Source organism: Anabrus simplex, chromosome 12 (genome assembly GCF_040414725.1).
Source record: "Anabrus simplex isolate iqAnaSimp1 chromosome 12, ASM4041472v1, whole genome shotgun sequence".
Classification (NCBI taxonomy): Eukaryota; Metazoa; Arthropoda; class Insecta; order Orthoptera; family Tettigoniidae; genus Anabrus; species Anabrus simplex.
The window spans coordinates 47,916,597-47,936,942 of NC_090276.1; the positions used below are offsets into that span (position 1 = coordinate 47,916,597).

Below are 20,346 nucleotides of genomic sequence, written 5' to 3' on the forward strand. Positions count from 1 at the left end.
CAATATCATTTACTGAAGAAAAATATCTTAATTTGGTCTAGTTTCAAAAACCCTATTTTTGGATTAAATGAAATTTGGTCAAAGATCTACATTCAGAACAACTGCACAGCAGAAGTCTTAACAGGAAAGACAGCCACCAGCAAAGTGCAATTTCTCAAGTCTTGACAGTTGTGAATCCAGGTGCGAACAAGATTGGATACTGGAAAATGAAACACAGTCTTTACAGGGAAGCGTGTGAACTTTATCTCTTGTGGCATTCCACCATGTGATGCCTCTGTCTGGTCTATTACTCTTGATGCATACAGCGATACATGGAAGAAACATTAAACGCAAGTGCTCAAATTCTTGTATCATACTGTGGACGTCTTATTGGAAGGGTCAGTAGAAGCAGTAACTGTATATGAAGTGTAAGATGTAATGCATTCAATTGGGACGCATCTTTAAAGCTGGAATGAGACTATAAACGCACCAAAAAAAGCTTCAAATAGAAGGTAGTGGGAAAGGAATGCATCAAAAAAAGCACAATCCACTATCTGAATTAATTCTAGTAACTATGACATAAGCAAGAAAAAAATCTACCCTACAACTACACTTTTTATCTTCTTGCAGAGATTACATTAATGTTTCCTGATGTACTCACTTTACAAAGATTAAGTATGTTTAATAGGAAACATTTGAAACACAGTACAAGGAGAGAAAGCCAAGTCATCAGAAGACAGATTCCTCATTTCCTCAATTTTATGATCAAAGGCAGCAAGAATAAAATAGATAAAGTAGATATTGTCCATTTATCTAATTTACCTGTTGCAAAGGGAAGTGAAAGTTTGATCATAAAATCCAGGTTAGATCCTTGGCTATATGCATTTCTTTTGACTCCCTCATTAAACATACTGTTTTCTTTGTTTGCACCGGACTGGAAAGAAATTTAAAATGTGGTGGACCCCAAGTGACAAATGCTTGTTAAAAAAAGGTAAAACAATAAAGGGTTAAGTAAGGTGTTTCTTTTGTCAAACTAGAAAAGCAGCACACCCACACACAAATAAAAATCCCTGAAATAACAAGGCTTGACAACATAAGAGAAGTAAACCAGCTACAAGAAACAACACACACAAAGAAATTAACACCCAGAAGATTAGTTACGTATTGATTAGACTGTTATTACTAAGAACATAGTGCAAGAAAATACTGTTGTTTTGTCTCACAGTGGGCCAGCTTCAAACCTCCAGGTCACGCACCTTTCTAAAAGGTTCTAAATAAATTTGCACACACCAAATAAATTATGACAAGGAAAAATGTATGTATAGTACTGTTATCTACAATTGCTTTGGTGCATGTCCAGTGAAATAGTTAATAAAAAAACAAACAAGAATTTCTTGTTGGAGTTTGAGTGTTCGAAGGAGTTTTCTGATGGCCGAGACAGTCGAATCTGTCTGTTCACCCATCACTCTACAAGAGTTAGTCAGTCACAGGTGTTCACTCTTGGGGAAAATGAAAAGAAGAAATGAAACCCTTTGCAGCACAAGCAAAGAAACCGCACAAAAAGTCGATGTAAAGGGAAGATGGAGAAAAATATAGTGGATAAGCTACAAAAATTACTGCCACCTAACTTGCAAAATGTTTAGTAATGTCAATTCAGAAAAATTTTCTTCAACTTCCAAAACTGAAAACAAACTGGCATAATTACATCGACTTTCGATGGGATTCTTCTTGGTTAGCCTTTAATATGTTACCATGCAAATCACTTGGAAAACAGCTTCCGTAAGGCACTGAGACACAAACCCCCTCACCACCCACAAACCGTTCAGGTAGTGATATATAAACAATGTTATATGTATTTCCTTAAAACAGGACATGGTATCACAGTAAAGCAGCGATTCTTTGGTATTAAGAGGACATCTACAATCCGTGATTCCCAACTGGTATCTCACAAGTTCCTTCCTTCTTCATAGCACAAAAATACAGAACAAATTTTGAAGGAAAAAGTTCACAGAAATTAAAACTAATTATTTAGTTTGTCCCTTTAAACTGTTTTGCAATTCTGTTATCAATAATGCACATATCAAGAGAGACTTCCTGGCTAGCAATATTAGTTTAGAATAATGTATCATAGTCTAAATACATTAACAGCCCCCCCCCCCCATATGACACCTAAAAGAGTGACTTGAACTTCCCATTTTGATCCATTTAATGCACCAGACTGTCAGACATGTCAGAATCTGATTAATGCCTGAAAACATTTTAAAAATTACTTGCTCTGTTGTTATTATTATTATTTATTTTACACAAATTGTAGATACAATTCAGGGATGGTGAATGGAGAAAGGGCATAGCCCCACATACACGAATGTGCCTCCACCCCCAAAGAAAGGTCACAGTCAATGCTAGCTGAGTAACTGGTCATAAAATTTGGCATTTTGATTTCTCAATCAGACCAGACCAGACCAGACCAGACCAGACCAGACCAGACCATGCCATCAAAAATTCAGGAAAATTTAAGACCTACGACTAGATCATTCATGTTGATGAATAATTTGGCACACTTTAGTTCTAGATTACTCATCAAGTGGATTAAATAATCTGAATGATCACTTGCTTACATTTTAAAGTTCTATGAATATCTGAGTAATAGAAATTTTTCCAACCAAAACGCGTTCAAAGCATAGACTTTCAAAATTATAAAAATACACTAGTATGTGCTTACTGAGGTGAAAGTATTATTAAGTGATAAGACCTACAGTATCACTTAAATCAACCCTCAAAAACTGACTTCATAGCGAGTTAACTGACTAAAGGGTTATTTTTAAAATGTGCAAACATCTTTCACAAAATATCTACAAATTTGGAAATTGAGCATATATTAATGATATTCCTACAAGGCTTTTTCTCACAACTGAAGAGCATTTGAGGAAACCATAATATAACATTATCTCCCATCCAGATTAATCTTCAAATAGTTCTGAAAACAGGAAAGGACTTGTGGTCTACCAGAAGTGTTTGGGAATCACAGAGTTACAATATTAATTGGAACTCCTTTCAACGCTCGTCACCCCAACTTCCAAAAGCTGAAAAAACAGTTAACTTCCAGGCCAACCAAGCAAAAAAATAAATAAATATACAACTCATAATTACAAGTAAGGAATAATTTACCATCAAGCAGCCGGTCTACTATGAAACTACTTTATTCAAGAACTGCTACAAGGCTACAAGTGCAAGATGGCAGACCATCCATCCAGCCCCCAACTACAACTACACACAGAGAAACTACAAAAACATCTAAAACACTAAGGAACTAGATCAAGTGGACTTATTTACTACAACTTCCTGACAAACCACCAAAAAACAAGAAATAACTAGTACGAAGTTAAAGGACACAAGGAGTACATTGTTATCAGTTCAATTAAGTATTTTTCAGACCAACCCTCTCTTTAAAAAAGAAACCTTATTTTTGTTGCTTTTTTCCAAATCCTTTGTGGTGCATTGTCAAATTTCACTTGAGTTCTTCCAACACCACAAGAGAGACTTTCAAAGAAAAAATACAAACTTTATTTGCTCTTTTTTATCATTTAGAATTAAATACAAAAATAGAGGGTTCTGTTGTAAATCCTTTCTTGCCTTAAAACACTTATTGCTGTTCTTAATATTACAAGGGTATTGTCACTCAAGCCAAAGGAAAATGTGATTTCCAGATAAGAGTGACAGCTTGCAGTACTATATTTGGCACCGACATTGTTAGTAAATTGAGAGATTAAATGCAAGATTCTTTAAGACATATGTCAAGAAAATAATAGGGGAACAAACAAAACAAATGCAAATGGAGCCAAGAGAAGGCACAACGTAAACATGTTGGTGGTTTCTTTCTGTATGTAATGTTATCTAGGGCTTCACAATTTTCCTTTTGCTGCGAGTTTTCTTTTTTAAACAATAAAGTTCTCCGCAGAAAATCCAGCAGGAGAGAAAAACTAAACTGAACACCATCTCTAATTCTTCCTCTCTTGCAGGACTTCTATCTCCTACTAAAAATAGTGTAAAGAACCAATATTGTTATACATTACTACAATTTAAAAAACTGAGTAAGACCCTTTGTCACAAAACAAGATCACGAAAGAAAAACAATGAAATTGAACTAAATAATTTAACTTTTTTCTTTTTACACTCATGTAGCACTTTCCCATGCTTTTCTTATTCTTCCTTTATCCTTTCCAGCATCATTCAGTCTTGTTATCACTACTAAGACAAATAAAACAAACATCCATATTATGATCACCACAGTTACCAATAAACATAGTATAATTGGTCAATCTCTGCACGAGAAATACACACACACTCAACACTGATTTTATTATTCCTTTACATAGCAAGAAAAACATCTTGTCCTAATATTATTATCATAGTTACGTTTCTGCATATGTTATACATTGAAGAAGATCATGGTCGTATCCCATGTTCTCGTTCAATTTTTTTTTTTCCAGTTTCTTTCTTATCATCTTTGTTAGCAAGCCTTGGATTGTCAAGAATATAAAACAAAGCATGCTTCATCTTTTAAGGGAATTCTCCCTCATTTCTTTTGCAGAGAATAGTTTTCCTTTCAATATATGTATGTGTGTGTATATATATATATTATATACATTAATCCAAAGATTTAAGAAAGACTATTAATTATGTATACACTGAGTAATAACCTGCTGGTTTTTTCATCTTATCATTCCTAGACTATTATAAAAGGAGTAACAATCAAAAATGTATAATATATACCTCTCTTAAGATGAGGCAAAGCACACTTGTGACCATTATGGGATCAAATTACTTGTCCATATTTTTTTATTTTTAGTTGACACCTCCTGTTAACAATACCTGGCGAAACTAAGAGCACGATGTTTAGTGTACAATGAACTTAGGAACTTACAAATGTAATAATTTAAAATTATATCATGAGAAAGATAACACATAAGAAAACTATGCAGTATGAGATAAAAACACTGTCCTTTCATTTATATGAAAGATCATAGAAACACACACAATTTACACAGTAAGAAAATAATAAATTAAGAAGTAATAAATAAACTAATGTTTAACAAATATAACTACATAGCTAGCACAACGCAGAAGTCTTTGTGAAGCTGCCTTATTCCATCAAAATGTTTCCACAATCCAGATGTCTGTGTGTGCAATAGAAGAGATCAATTCATGAGGGAGAGAGAAAATTCCCACACGTCAGGAAAAATTGCCTGTATGCTCTTAGTTTCACCTTAGGAACACACGCTATCTTCTTTGGCTCCCGGCAGTAATTGGTCCGCAAATATATCTCACATGAAAAAATCCTCGATGCATATCAGAGAGCTTATTACTGTTTCAAGGAGGCAAAAAATCGTCCATTGCTCTCCGTTACCCCCTCTCACACACAAAGAATTTTGGTTCAGACATCATAACAATGGGTGAATACTATGGAATGCTTTCAATTGGTGGATGAATATAAGAAGTTCTCCTGCAAACAATTTCGGCTAGTTTCAACACTTTCAGTTCACTCCACTGGATAACCTCCTAATAACTACACTAATAACAACAGTGGAACATACATCGATGGGACACAGTAGTATCATTTATTTATTATCATTATTTGAGAGACAAAATAATGGGAAGTATTGAGGCTGGTTTACAGCCTTCTGACTAGATTATCTCGAGAAACTAAATTTCCCCCATCTCGATCATTTTATTGGGGGAGGGAGGGGGGGGGGGGGCGAAAGACCTGTTACCTGTAACGAGTTGTGAGAGTTTATTTATTACAAAATAATGTACGCTTTTATCTTCATTCTTGATAATATATCCATATACATTAATGTAAAAAGACAAAATGAATCAATCTGCAGAAAGGGAGGGGCTGGTGTAATATTTCCTGAATAAACAGGTTATTTTCTGTAAATTTATCCAAATTGTCTCCATTTCTTAAAATAAAGAGCTGTCTCACAATTGATTTTTTATTCCCGTAACTCTTTGAACATACCGTACCTAGGAAAAGCACGTTCTGTGGGAGTCTACAGTGAGAGGTCCTCTCTAGAAGTCCTGAGTATACCTACAAGGGAACTAAGAGAAACTAACTGGATTTCAAGTTTTGAGATCTAACAACATAATACTCTCAGAAAAAATTCTTGTACAAGGATCATTTGAAAAAAAAAACTTGTCTTTGTACAACACTACGATCTGTTGTTTGCACCCTCCCATTTCTTCAAATGCACACACAAGAAGCTCTCCTCTGAGCCTAACAAATCCTCACATTGTTGGTAATTGTTCTCTCTCATTACCAAAAGGGTTGGGGCTAGACTTGATATTCATAAAAACAAAAGCCAAGAAAGGCACTCTGCAAATATGAGTGGGCTCCTTGAGCCAGCCTCAAAAATGTGCCCCATTATAATCTAGTTCTTTACTTCTTTTAAAATCTGCTATTTGTATCACTTTAACACATTACTGCATCTAAAAAATATAATTATTCTCTAACATTCGACACAATAGTTAAAGTTGTCATACTAAGTTTACCTTCCGATATTCTTTTATGAACAAACACCCTAGTGTCAGAGAATGATCAGACTATCTTTGATCTGACATGGGCAAAACATGAAAGTTTCTTGTAACGGGTAGGACACAAATAGTTTCCTCTCTCTCTCTCTGCAATGTACATTGGAAGATGCATGTTCAAGACAATGATAATACTGCTTATTGCAACTTTTATTGCTTAAGGCTAGGGAGGCATGTCAGTTTCAAGTGCCATGAGCAAAAGCAGGATATTTTCCTTCCAGAAAAAAAATCACTTAAGGATGATTAACGTGATAATTTGCAGCGGACAAAAATAAATGTACCAACAAATAGGTTATCTTTTGTTTAACACTAAAAGTAACTTCAGGTGAAAAATAAAATGAAACTTTAAAAAAAATGTTTGCTCACCGATATTCTAAACAGATGGCGACACCATTTGTACCTTGCACTCTGACATTTTGCTAACCATCCCCCTGCAGCAACCAGTCAAAACTTTTTAACTGCTGAGTCAGTTTCAAAAGTGTTGAAAATGTTTTATATAATGACAACAAAAAGAAAAAAAAAAAAAAAAAAGGAAAAAAAGAGAGAAAAGAATGAGTTACGCAATTCACGCCTTGGCAACATGTACGTCATATATTATATAGTTGTACCGCAGGTGAAAACGATGACTGGAAAACTAAATTTTGGCTGTGTAGTCGTCTGTTCTCTGCCGTTGAGAAGTACAGCCCACCAGGTTCGAGAGGCGTTCAGACGTACATACCCATGCCATACATAGATCCCCAGTCTACTCCCTGGAAGCTCGACATGTCCACGTTGGTCAGACTGTAACCCTGGTAGGGATTAGCAGGCACAGGCGGTGCCAATGTAGGAGCGGCAGCAGCCGCAGTCGTAGGGGTCGGCTGACCGGCCACAACACCAGCTACTCCGGCAACAGCTCCCACACCGCCGACACCTCCAGCACCAACTCCACCTACCGCACCCGGGATTGGATACGGAGCATAGCGATAACTAGCCAGAGCCGGATATGCGCCGAACAGCTTTCCGTAACCAGCAAGGGCTGCAGACTGGGCTTGAGCAGCAGCTGCTACTGTGGCAGCTTGTACGTGAGCCTGCGCCTGGGCTGCAGCTAACTGTGTGGCTGGCGTTATGGGCTGGGGTGCTCCCATACGCACGCCCAGTGGTCCCAACACCATGCGCTTCCCCAGCAAGGAACCCGTCTGAACTGCCTCCTTGGGCTGAGCCTTCTTACACTCCACTTTCTTGTTCTTAATGGTGTGGAAGTGAATTTCGCACACCCTGTCTACTGTGTCTTCATTCTCGAAGGTCACAAAGCCAAAGCCACGGTGCCGCTTTGTCTGCTGATCCATTAGCATCACTGTCTCCTCCACCTTACCAAACTGGCTGAAGTAGGCCTTCACTTCTTCAGATGAAGTGTCTTGACTCACGCCCCCAACAAATATCTTCTTTGTCCTGCTGCCCACTTTTCCTCTGTTCTTTGGCGTAGCATGCTTGGGATCGATCTTCTTGCCATCCAACGTGTGAACAGGAACTTTCAACACTTTCTCGACTGTTTCTGGATCTGAGAAGGTGATGAAACCAAAGCCTCGGCTCCGCTGCAAAAAAAGGAAAGGAAAGAGTTTTAAAAAATGCACGATTTTTAAGAATATTTCTATGCTATAGCTGACAGTCCCAAGCTCTGCAAGGTACTATAAGTGTACAAAATAACAAATGTTACTACATCCGGGCTATCAATTTTGCTTCTTTAAAAGGGGCCAACATCTATGGTCATCGGCAGGCTATCAATTTTGAAACTCGACGGTTACCAAGAAGTTAAGGGAGGTGAACAAGTAGTTTGGGATCAAGTTTGCTAGAAACAATGTAGCAGTTATAGGTATGGGCTTACAACCTGGAGAAACACAAATAGTCTTGAGTTCATACAGTGTTGAGATGAGAAACTGTCATATAGCCTGTCAGAAATATTAAAGGTATCACAAAGCCAGGCTGAGTGGCTCAGATGGTAGAGGTGCTGCCGTTCTGACGTGAATTTGGCAAGTTCGATCCTGGCTCAGTCTGGTGGTATCTGAAGGCAAATACATAAGGCTTGTGTCTATAGATACACTGGCATGTAAAAGAACTCCTGTGGGACTAAATTCCGGCACCTCGCCATCTCCGAAAACCGTAAAAGTAGTTGGTGGGATGTAAAGCCAGTATTCTTCTTCTACATTTCTATATAAAAAAAAACAGAATTCTACTCATTTTCTGTCCACCATTTGAGTTTACATCAGCTTATTTCATCAAATAGATTTCCATCATTGTTTGTCATGCTTTTTTAAATACAAGATTAACAAAGCTGTCACTAAATTCATACAAGACACTTGCAATTGTAGTAAAGGAGCAAAAGTTGGCCCCTGCACAAACACATTTTCTAGAGAATATGTAACCTGTATTTGGCAGCAATACATGGATAGAATAAATCTATAACTGATGCAGTCATTATGGATAACTTTGAATACCACGGACTGCAGGGTGGGAGGTGGGAATGCAAAAAAGTACTCTAAATGGAAATTTTTATTATGGAGCAATTGTTTCATGCAGATACAAAAATGTGCTAGTCAATGTTGCATAAACACCTACAAAAATATTCTGAAATATTTTGGAAACATTCATGGTCTGAAAGACAATTCAGTTGTATCCACGGACTAATATTAGGTTCATTAGAAATACTGCTGAAAAATAAGCAATTCCCTTACCTGGTTGACTCCCACAAGGTAATGAAACTACCTGCTAATTTAACAAACATATGTACAAGAACTACATTGAATCATGCAATGAGAGGAATGTCACAAATGTGTCTCTTGGTCTGCTTTTATGAAATTTTGCAACAAGTATGTGCTTTGTACATCACCCATAATACCAAGCTCTGATCTGTGCTGAGTGTAATAATAATAATAATAATAAATAATAATAAATGCATCATGTCTGTTATCAATATGCCTGATGAGATAAAGGCTGAGAAGCTGAAAGTGGCAACTCATTTACAAGAAGCTGATACCCAACAAAAATTCTGCAATGACGTATGGAAAGAGGCACGTTAAGTCCTACAGCAGGTCACAGATTTGGAGTAGAAACCAGTACATGTCTACAGCATTGATTGTGCACAAAATATCCATTATCCTTTGTCTGAAATGCAAGTTGGACCTGCCTTATTTTTTTCCTTTTAAGACGGCAAGAAATTGTGGTATTTGGTGTTAATGGAGCGGATAACCTCAGGTTGAATTATTTCATAGATGAACGTGTCAATCCTGGAAAAGGGTCGAACCGTGTGATTAGTCTTGCCCACCCGTATCTAGAATTCAATACGTATAATCGAGACTCGGCACATATTTTAATTGCATGGGCCAGAATAAAAACAATGCTCTTGTTCCACTACTCTGCATGGACAATGCATCTTCACTTTTTATAGATGGGGCACACTCAGATTTTCCCATATAGACTGTTTGGACTTTTAAAACAAAAGTTTGCTAAATCTGCAGGAGACATTTTGAAACATATCAAAGTCAACGTATGAGTGGCTAATTCTGCAATTTCGGGAAAAAATAATGTAAATAGAAACAAATGTTAAGTGGTATGGGTATGACACCTACCATAATGAAATCTTCACAGCTATTCCAGGAATAACACAATTTCATGACTAAATCCAATTATTTATTCGTAGGAGAATTTTAAGGTTTTAGAAAATGGCCCAGTATAGAAATGTACATTTTCAAGACAGCAGCATTTGTATGAGGACATAGTCCTTCATTTCACCTCAAAAGAAGTTGCCATCCTAACACACCCAAAACCACAAGTCTGGAGGTTGCACAAGATGTGAATGCACCACAATCTAGAGAGACAAGACACCTGAAGATCAGAAGGTAGATAAATTTGGACCTTCCAATTCTTCTAGTAGTCTCCCATGACCTGACAATAGAGCGTGCTCAGCTGTTGCTGATTTGCCTCGTTGGTTGAGACGAACATTACGTTCATGTTCTTTAATACGGGTACCAATAGACCGGTATGTTTGACCGATGTATACCTTACAGCAAGTACAGAGAATTTTGTATACCCCAGGATGTAAAAGTGAGGACAATTTGTCCTAGGTTTTACTCAGACTGTGAGAAATTTTAGTGGCGGTGCCAAACACGGTTTTTATAGTGTGTTTCCTTGGCAATTCGATCTGTGGTGTTGTGAATGTAAGGAGAGTAGGCAGTTCCCTTCACTACTTCTTTCTGCGAGCTTTGCTTGGTTGTTTCTCTGGGATGCAGGGCTCTATGAATCTGCAAATCGCTGTAACCATTACCCTTAAACGTGACTAAACATGTCCATCTCCACCTGGATTTGTGATGGCTCACAAATTCGCCTCGCCCTCTTGGCGAGTGTCGTAAGAATGCCTTGTTTATGTGCTGGATGGTGGTGAGAATCTGCATGAAGATAGCTATTTATGTGGGTAGGCTTACGATAGACGGTATGTCCTAAGGAGTCATCTGGTTTCTTTCTTACTAGAACATCCAAGAAAGGAAGATATCCGTCCGACTTAATCTCCATAGTGAATTTTATTGAAGGATGTTACTGATTTAGGTGGTTTAGAAATAGATGAAGTTTCTCAGGACCTTCCGTCCAGACCACAAATGCATCATCAACATACCTCCAGCATATCATAGTTTGACGGGCGCGAAAGCAATAGCCTCCTCCTCAAAATGCTCCATAAAGAAATTAGCCACTACGGGAGAAAGTGGACTTCCCATAGCCACTCTGTCCATCTGTTTGTAAAAATTCCCACCCCACAAGAAATAGCTGGAATTCATGCAGTGGTAAAATAGCTTAGTAATGTCCTCAGGGAACAGGTGTTCAATGGATATTCACTTCTATGTAACAAATTATTTACCATGCAGCAAACAAATTCCTCAATAAAATTGCCTAAGGTGACTTCACTTCTGCACCTTTCCTTGTGAGGTGCTGAAAATGACGGATTCACCTGCCTGGACACTTTTTGGTTCATTCTTGATTTGCTGGATGAAAAACGACAATACGCCTGTTGCATCGACCACTCGTTTCAGTGTGGGTCAGAGTTTTAATGGATAACCAAGCACAAATTCTTTCTTCATAGAATGGTAGGCATTACAAACCACTTTGTGGGTTAGACTATGAAGAACTCTGGTTATGCGAATGGTTATGCATGAATCGTACCTGTAGTTTTCTGTGGAATCTGAATTACAGGGCTGCAACATCTATATGAGTTTTGTCTGTACATTGCTCAGAATTTGAAAAGAATGGTATTTCTGTATCGATCATGCCCATAGTAACAAGGAAATGCAATTTTTACTTTTCCGTACTTTCTGTCTGTCTGTATGTCTGTATGTACACGCATCACGAGAACGGCTGAAAAGAATTTAATGAAAATCGATAAGTGAAGTCTGGGGATGAGCCATTACAATCTAGGCTATAAATACTTTTACTGGCGCTGAGTGAAATGGTAGTTTAGGGGAAGGCCTAAAATGTAATACCCAAATATTTATATTATTAGTGGTCCTATCGATGAATACTACATAACGAAAGTTATATAGAAATAAATTTCTGATAATTTGTCATACACTGTTACCGTACCGGCTTTGATAACACAGATATTCATGAATTTGTATTTTTGTTGCCAAGTCCATATCAACGCCGAGCCATGAGAAAAACGGGTTAACAGAATTTAATGAAAGTCGGTATATAGAGTCGGAGAATAAGAAACTACAGTCTAAGTCTTAAACAATTTTATTCACCCTGGTTGAAATTGTAGTTATGGGGAAGGCGCCTAAAATTTAATTTTTAAATACCTATGTTATTGGTCCTATCAAAAAGAACTACAAAACAAAATTATAGAGAATACAATTCCCGATCATTTACGTTTTATTCAGTTTTACTGTACTGACTATGATAAGAGTATTATTTCAGAGCTGGAAGAAAACTAAATGTGAAGGCCTACAATATCGAAAGCGCATAACATTGATCAACAACAACATTACATTGACCATTGTTTGTAGTGATGTTCTTTGTCTCTTATGCTGCCACTCAACTCAGATGGGAATACTGCTGCGTAACGAGTATAACAGCCTGACTGAATATTGGCGGGAAATAGCTGGGGAGTTGCAAAACTTTCTTCTTTAGCATGCCAATCCTCTGGTTGATACATTTTCTGATACTGACGGTTCGTAACAGACTGGTTCATCATAGTATTCCAGCTATTCGATCACTACTGACGCGCTGGTTTGAACGAGCAGTGTTCATACTGGCAGATGCTCAGTTAGTAGTAGTAGTAGTAGTAGTAGACCTGGTCTAGAATTACAATTTAGACCGATTCCAAATATTAGCACCACAATTCACTGAATAACTCAAAATTCAACCCTGAAAAGAGGCGTTTCTTAAGAAAAGCTTCTCCCTCTTCAGTCTAATTAAATTCTACATCATTGTATTCCAAATTTGCAGTGAAGAGGAGATTTCTCCTCTGGCTTGGAGAAAAAATTTACCTGCAAGTCAGATAGATATTTCCGCCGCCTGTGTAGTGAACTGAGATCTTCCGACTCATCGGGTACTCCTAGGAAACAGATTAGTAAAGGAGCATAGTTTTTGCCCTGGGAGTCTCCACTATTCGACACCCCCACCCGGCCGAAATAAGACGAAGTGTGTTCACGGATCACGGCTGTCTGCGGCTGGCCATTCCAGCTCTAGAACTTTGGACTGTTAGATCGGCAGCGTAGTACTGTTCGTTAAAAGTGAGAAAATGTGTGGTTTTTCAACTGATCGAGTATTTCATATGTAAGCATTGCTTTTAATCGCGCCATTCCTACCGACGTCATTGTAATGACCTATGTTCATTTCCGTTGGGAAAACTACTAAGACGGTCTTTCTGAGGATGTAAAAAGGCAGGTGGAGAGAGAGAGTGTCTGCCATTATGATGAAAAGTCCCCAACCTGATTGTGACTGATAGTAGGCAAGGGGGCCTACCATTACAATGAAAATTCCATAACCCAGTCTTCATATGAGAAAAGACGTTTGGCGACTTCCCCCGTCGCGTTTCTAGGGTAACGTTAAGTGCTATGCAATTTAATACAACCTTGCTCACAACGTGTACACTACCTAACCTAGAATTCTGTACACAATGTAGAATTCCGTAGCGAAGCACGGGTACATCAGCTAGTTTAATTTAATAAAGATAAATAATTTGAAAAATATATCGGTATACTGTAAGTGTCCCTCAGCTTGAGGAAATATGGCCTACCTCTATATGGACAGTTTTTCTTATTGTGGTGAGACAGTTAATTTGTATGGGATGTTGTGCTAACAAAACTTGGATACAAATTAGCTGAGGGAGGGAGATAAACTATGCATTTGTATTGGGCAGAAATGGTTGGGAAAATTACTTTATTAATATGGTTAAACTTGCATCGAAATAAACTGATAAAGAATGTAATATTGCAGGGCTGTCGCATATCTAGCATATAACAGAGAGGTGGTAGGAAGAGAGCAGTTGTAATGTGAATGCAATGGAGCCACGATAATAATAATTATAAACAATATAAACAACGCAGCACTTCACAACTGAAAAGTGTGAAGGGAGAGGGGGGAAAAAAAAAAAATAGCACAGAGATGTAATATAAATTTTATAATTTCTCACGCTCTCGTATCAAACTTTTTACTGTGTACTGAATGTTAGGAAATGTATGGAAGGAAATGTAGGAAGTGTATGGACACAAAGGCATTCTTGCGATAGGAAATAATTTTCAGTTTCAATACGCTATACATTTGTGATGGTCCATTGTTGGCTATTAATGCCTATTCTTGAGTTCAATCCATATAGATATCATTTGAGAACAAATATGAACACACTAAAAAATTCTTCATACTCTAAAATTTGGGTGGAAGAAGACAAAAACATAACCGAAAGTACTAAAGGAACAAAGCAGTTATCAGGGCCAAATCCAACACATTCCAGTTGTCTAAATGGACGAGACTTTCATCCACACTTCTCACACGGCACATTAAAGATTAGTGACAATTCACTGCAGAGCCAATTTAAACCTGTTTTGAAAGGAAACAAAATTATCATCCATGCTGGTGGTAAGGATGATTTTGTATGGAATGCATGCATAAGATTTAAATCTTGCCAGAAATGGGGGTGCTTATCACAATGACATGGATTACACAAATTATGAGAAGTGGCTCAGTGAGAGATTAATATCTCATTTACTACATCGTACTGTAGTCGTAGATGACAGTCCGTACCACAACAAGCAGCCAACTCGTGCTACCACATCAAATTCAACGAGAAGAGAAATGAATAAGTGGAGACCTCAGTTATATCTATTTATTAACAAGAACAAACTAGTCCAGTGCACTTATAAAATAGGGTGGATTTTTAGTCGAACATGGTCGTCCTCACGTAAACTCTCCTAAGCATGCTCGCATAGCCTGACAGCACGTGCCTGTCTATTAACACCTCATCACCCTTCCCTCCCGTGCTATTCCCCAACTGTGCACGAAAGTGTTCCTATCTATTTGCACGAGCTGTACCATGCTTATAACGATGTCAAAAGTTTCGTTGAAGCAAAGAAATGTGTCAATGAAGACTGTAGCATGAATATCTCGGGAAGAGAAGATGAAGGCAATGGTGTTTGCAGATGACATGATTGTGTAATAAAGTAGTAGTACGGGAGCAGCTGAGTGTATGGCATGAATTTCAAAGAGAAGAAAATAAGAATTTCTGGTGACAAGGAACAAGGACCAACCAACAATAGATATACTGGTTGGAAGAGAAGGACTGCAGAAAGTAGCAAGTATCAGTTACTTATAGTTCTTAAGAGTTTCGACTTGACATTTGAGCGCTGCCTTTTGGTGGAGGCTAAGTGAATTAATAAACAGCCAATTGCTCCAGTAGAGCGCACTAGACTCTACTTCAGGTTAACAGAGTTGTCGATCTGTTGTTTACTGAAACCACGTGCTATCAGCTGCATGTTGTATTGTGCTCAGCTCTTTTTGCGGTCTTTGACAGTTCACTCCGTCATTCTTGACATTGCACCAACAATGATGGCTAGAAATAATGAGCTGACTGAGCGTTTGAAGAAGAATATTTCGGTTCGTGCTGACATGAGAAAGGGCAGGGGGAATCTCATGCACCTTGTCTAACAGAACAAGCCCTAGTACCCAGTTTACATAGTGGATGAAATAGACAGGAGGCAGGAGCATAAAGTTGTTCGCCTTCCACCTACCATTGCCATTTGAACACCATAGAACTGATGTGGGTCAAAGTGAAGGAATATGTAGCTTCCAGAAGTTGAAGACTTAATTGGGAAGCCGTGGGCCATGTAAGTGTGGAAACTGGAGCAATATTATGAGACAGAATCAGATATAAGTGAAGCTTACGAGAAGGAAAGTATCACAGGCGATAATTATGCCGATAGCGACTCAGAAATGAGTGGTGTATTCCCTTTGTATGATTTTTTCCCCTTCCTTAGGAGAAATTGAATCTATCAACAAAGTAAGCTCTACTAGATGCTGAGCAGAAATTTCATTTCATTCTCTCCCGTTTACCTGTTTGAGCATTGATCTATTTTTATCTTATACCCTTATCCGAAATATGTTATGTGATATAGTTAATCCTATGCGAGTTATGCATGTTACTACAAAGAATAATTGATTCTGGACTTGTATACATTTCTGTTCATGTTGTGAGTCATGAATGAACTGTTTGTACTTGTAACAATTTGGCACCAATGTCTGACTTCTGGTTAACTGTCAAGTCGAAACTCATAAACGGGACTACAGGAAACATAATAGAGGAAAGTGGCAGACAAGCACATACAAACTTCTATATCTTCAAATTTTCGATAGCTAAAGACACATCAAGCCCAGATGTGAAAATTTTTCTGCAACTCTAAGATACACTGAGCATCTGTGCACTTGATTATCCACATATATAACTAGTTCCTGTAGAAGGAAGAGGAACTTTTCTGCTTATACAAAAATAAGCATTCTCCAAATTTTACCGTATATTTTTGGACCATAAGATGCAGATATTTTTATGAAAATTTATTAGGGAAAAATGTAATTTCCCATTCCTTCATATCTGACTTGAAAAGAAGCCATTTTCAGCACGCTTCATATGAAAATCCACAGCCTGTTTCCAGTCATTCAACCAAGACAGGAATGGAATGAAGCCCCCATCTAGCGGCGAGGGTAGGAATCGTGCCGGCTGTTGAAGCCTGTCTCATTCATCTGGGGCAATGATTAATGAATGACAGATGAAATGAAATGATACTGGAGTGTTGCTGGAATGAAATGACAGGGAAAACCATAGTACCCAGAAAAAAAACTTATCCTGCCCCTGCTTTGTCCAGCACAAATCCCACAGGGAATGACCGGGATTTGAACCACGGAACCCAGCAGTGAGAGGCCGGCGTGCTGCCGCCTGAGCCACGGAGGCTCACAAGAGTGTTTATTTTTTCCCATTTTCAACAAGTGATTTTTCTTGTTTTCGCCATTCACGTATCATTTTCTCAGTTGGCGGAGATCCGAACCGTCTTTCTGCTGCCCTATTACCACACAATTTTGCATATTCCACAACTTTTTCAAATGCTATGTTGTAAAAAAACCTCTTCTGTACAACCAACACTGTTTGGTAAATTGCCACTACCGCAGTTTGCCGTTGCTGGAACTTGCTAATGATTACAAAGTGAAAGATTTTCTTTCTACTCATCCTTGAAAGTTACCTTTAACAATAGTCAGTGTTTGTCTGGTACGATAAGGAGGCGGACGGAAAAGGAGTTGCGAGCCATCCTGTTAGGAATTCCCTGGCAACTCTCATTCCTGTATATCACAGCCACAGTTTCTTAACTGCAGTACGAAAAGGGGTCAACTGATGAGAGTACTGTACAGAAATGTTTGACCATTGGTGTAGAAAATAATGTATACTAGTGTCTAAATATGATAGACCTTCGGACCATAAGACACAGCCATTTTTTAGGCAATTTTTTGTAAAAAGTGTGCCTGAAAAATAAGATAATCTTGGTGTAGTGACTAGCTGCATGCCATAGTATCTTAACAGTATTGCGCTTTGCACCTTGAGTAGCTACTCCTTTTAGACTTCTTGACAACTGTCAGCAAGCTGTTTACAATGGAGGGTGATGTGTAAGTTGGGAGTCCCTGAGCTGCTGGTTTAATGAAGCCTTAATCAGAACAGTAAAATCAATGCCATGGATAAGAAATGTATGTTGAAAAGTTTAAGTGCAAGTGAAAAACAAAAGTTGCTTAAGAAAGTGGAGAAAGGTGGGTGAAAGAAGAATTAAAATAATATTGAAGTTGTAGCTGTTGAAAATATAGTGGCATTTTCAACAAGAATTAGGGATAAGTTCCTTCATGTGTGATGTCTCGTCGTCCGGCTCCATGGCTAAATGGTTAACGTGCTGGCCTTTGGTCACAGGTTCGATTCCCGGCAAGGTCGGGAATTTTAACCATAATTAGTTAATTTCGCTGGCACTGGGGCTGGATGTATGCGACGTCTTCAGCATCATTTCATCCTCATAATGACGTACAGGTTGCCTACGGGAGTCAAATCAAAAGACCTGCATTTGGTGAGCCGAACATGTCTTCGGACACTCCCGGCACTAAAAGCCGCACGCCATTTCATTATATCATTGAATCGTCAGAGTATAATTAAAGTTAGAGCTTAGAGAGTTATCATATTGGTGGAATCATTTGATTATCCCCATACTTGTTGCTATTGCTCCAATTGTTCCTGAAGTAAACAACTGTATCACCCTTTATTTTTGGAGTCAAACCAGTGTGCAAGTTTCCCCACACCTCAATATGCCTCCACAAGCACTAAAGTGATATCAAGTTCGACTGTATCAAAGTGTTGGAGGATTGATCTGGACCACAGATTTACTCCAGGAAAGCAACCTATTACGCTGAAATTTTGACCTATGCATTAGGGACTTGGATAACGGAAGGAAGAGATACCAGAATGCCGGAGAGAGGAATTAAATTCTTCAGGAGCAGAATATGAATTGTAAGAAGAGACTGAGAAATGAAATGGCGAGGGGAAATACTGAAAGAACTCATAATGGAATTTGACCAAGCTCTGCAGCAAAGACTAACACACCCAATGTGTGCAGTGAAGTATTTCAACTACCTTAATTTTGTAATGAATTGTTCTGATAAGTAGACATATTTATAATTATACTGTTGGCAGTTTTCAGAGTAATATAAATTAACCCACTGACTTACCTAACCTTCGAATCAACAGGATGCGCGAGCCTGCGCCCGATTACCTAACCGCCAAATCTACGGTGTAATGCAGCGTCCTGCTTTATTGGTGCTAAAGGGAAAGTAGTACTATAAAAACTCAACTACAATCATTCTTTGTATCTGGAGGAATTCTCCTCCGCTGTATTTGAGTAATGTTTAGGGGATTAACCGCATAAATTGAAGATAGCATTGCCACGGGTGTTCAGTGAGTAAAGATGAACATGCGCGAGGCTATTACCGAGTGAAAAATAATCGATATTTTACTGAATAGTGATTGTGAAGAAGATTATGATATATCGGAAAGTTCTACCTGTGAATCTAGTGATGTGGATACGTATCTGTGCTTAGTGAAGTTAGTGATAGTAATAAAAGTCAAGAAGCAGATGTAAACATTACGAACGTAAATGTTCTGACACACCGTAAGAATTACTAGGTGAGTTTATAGTGCATTGTTCACATTTTTCGCTGTAATGTAGCACATTCCATTGAAATGATTATTTTTGAGTATTTCTAAGAAAGTCTGACAACATTTGAGCCAGTAGTTGCAGTGATATCATTTAAGCACAGTCTTGCATGGACCTTATAAACACCAGCATTTAAATGGTAATTTAAAGATCCGGAACTGATGTTTATAAGGTAAGCGGATGGGTTAAAGGGAACTCTATACAGAGATGCAAAATAGAACTTTTCAGGTAGTGAAATCCAAAAAGCCATAAGACTATATCTCAAGAACTGGAATTATCAAGGTTTAAAATTCTGGACATTAAGTCTTCAGTTTTTGCTAATATTACATTGTAGCAAAAAGATGTATGAAAAATCTTTGTGTAAGATGAAATTTTGTGCAATATAAAAAATAATAAAAGTACTGACCAAATGAAATTACAAGTATTACTTTTCCCTTCCAATTATTTAACCCACCATAAAATTCTGTCAACGCAGAAGTGAATTGGCTTCGAGGTCTGATGAACGTATTCGTGGGGAGTAATTGAATCAAACAATAAATGAAGTAAGCATAAATAGTTCATACTAAAGGTTGTTTCTGAAATCCTACCAGACACTAAGCATAACATTGTAGCACCTGCAAAAATCACCATGTGAAATATTTCAGCCTAGAACTTTGGCCGATAAGGTTCTGCCATCGAGGGTTCAATATTGTGAGAGTACATCAGAAGAATTCTCGCTCTTAATGATGCATTTCTTCCACAATATTATCGCACAGAGGTTTAACAACAATTAACTCCTTTGCACGAGTAACCTACAAACGATAAATGCACCAGGATTATACCTTCACACACTTATAAGTTTGAAGCATCTTATTCTCACTATTAAGGAGAGTACCTTGTAATGAAAATGTCATTTTTCCTCCTTTTTCAAAACTCGATGAGTACACTTAGTTACTTCTGACCATGTCCGAGATTACTACACAGTAGTTTCAACAAGAATGGAGGTATGACATGTGATTTCAAACCATACAGCAATATACAAAGCTTGAACATA

The 20,346-nt window shown here is 38.0% G+C and overlaps 2 protein-coding genes across 5 annotated transcripts in view; one reads left to right on the plus strand and one right to left on the minus strand.

Annotated features, from left to right (window-relative positions):
• Positions 1–20,346, plus strand: part of LOC136884239 (uncharacterized) — a 193,635-nt gene that overhangs the window by 122,841 nt on the left and 50,448 nt on the right. The window lies entirely within an intron of this gene.
• Positions 3,164–20,346, minus strand: part of msi (musashi) — a 612,165-nt gene continuing 594,982 nt past the window's right edge. For all 4 annotated transcript variants that reach the window (XM_067156300.2, XM_067156298.2, XM_067156299.2 and 1 more), the window contains one exon: positions 3,164–8,138. In XM_067156300.2, the coding sequence (XP_067012401.1) occupies positions 7,272–8,138 (867 nt within the window). In that variant the 3' untranslated portion in view covers positions 3,164–7,271. The remainder of the gene's footprint in view (positions 8,139–20,346) is intronic.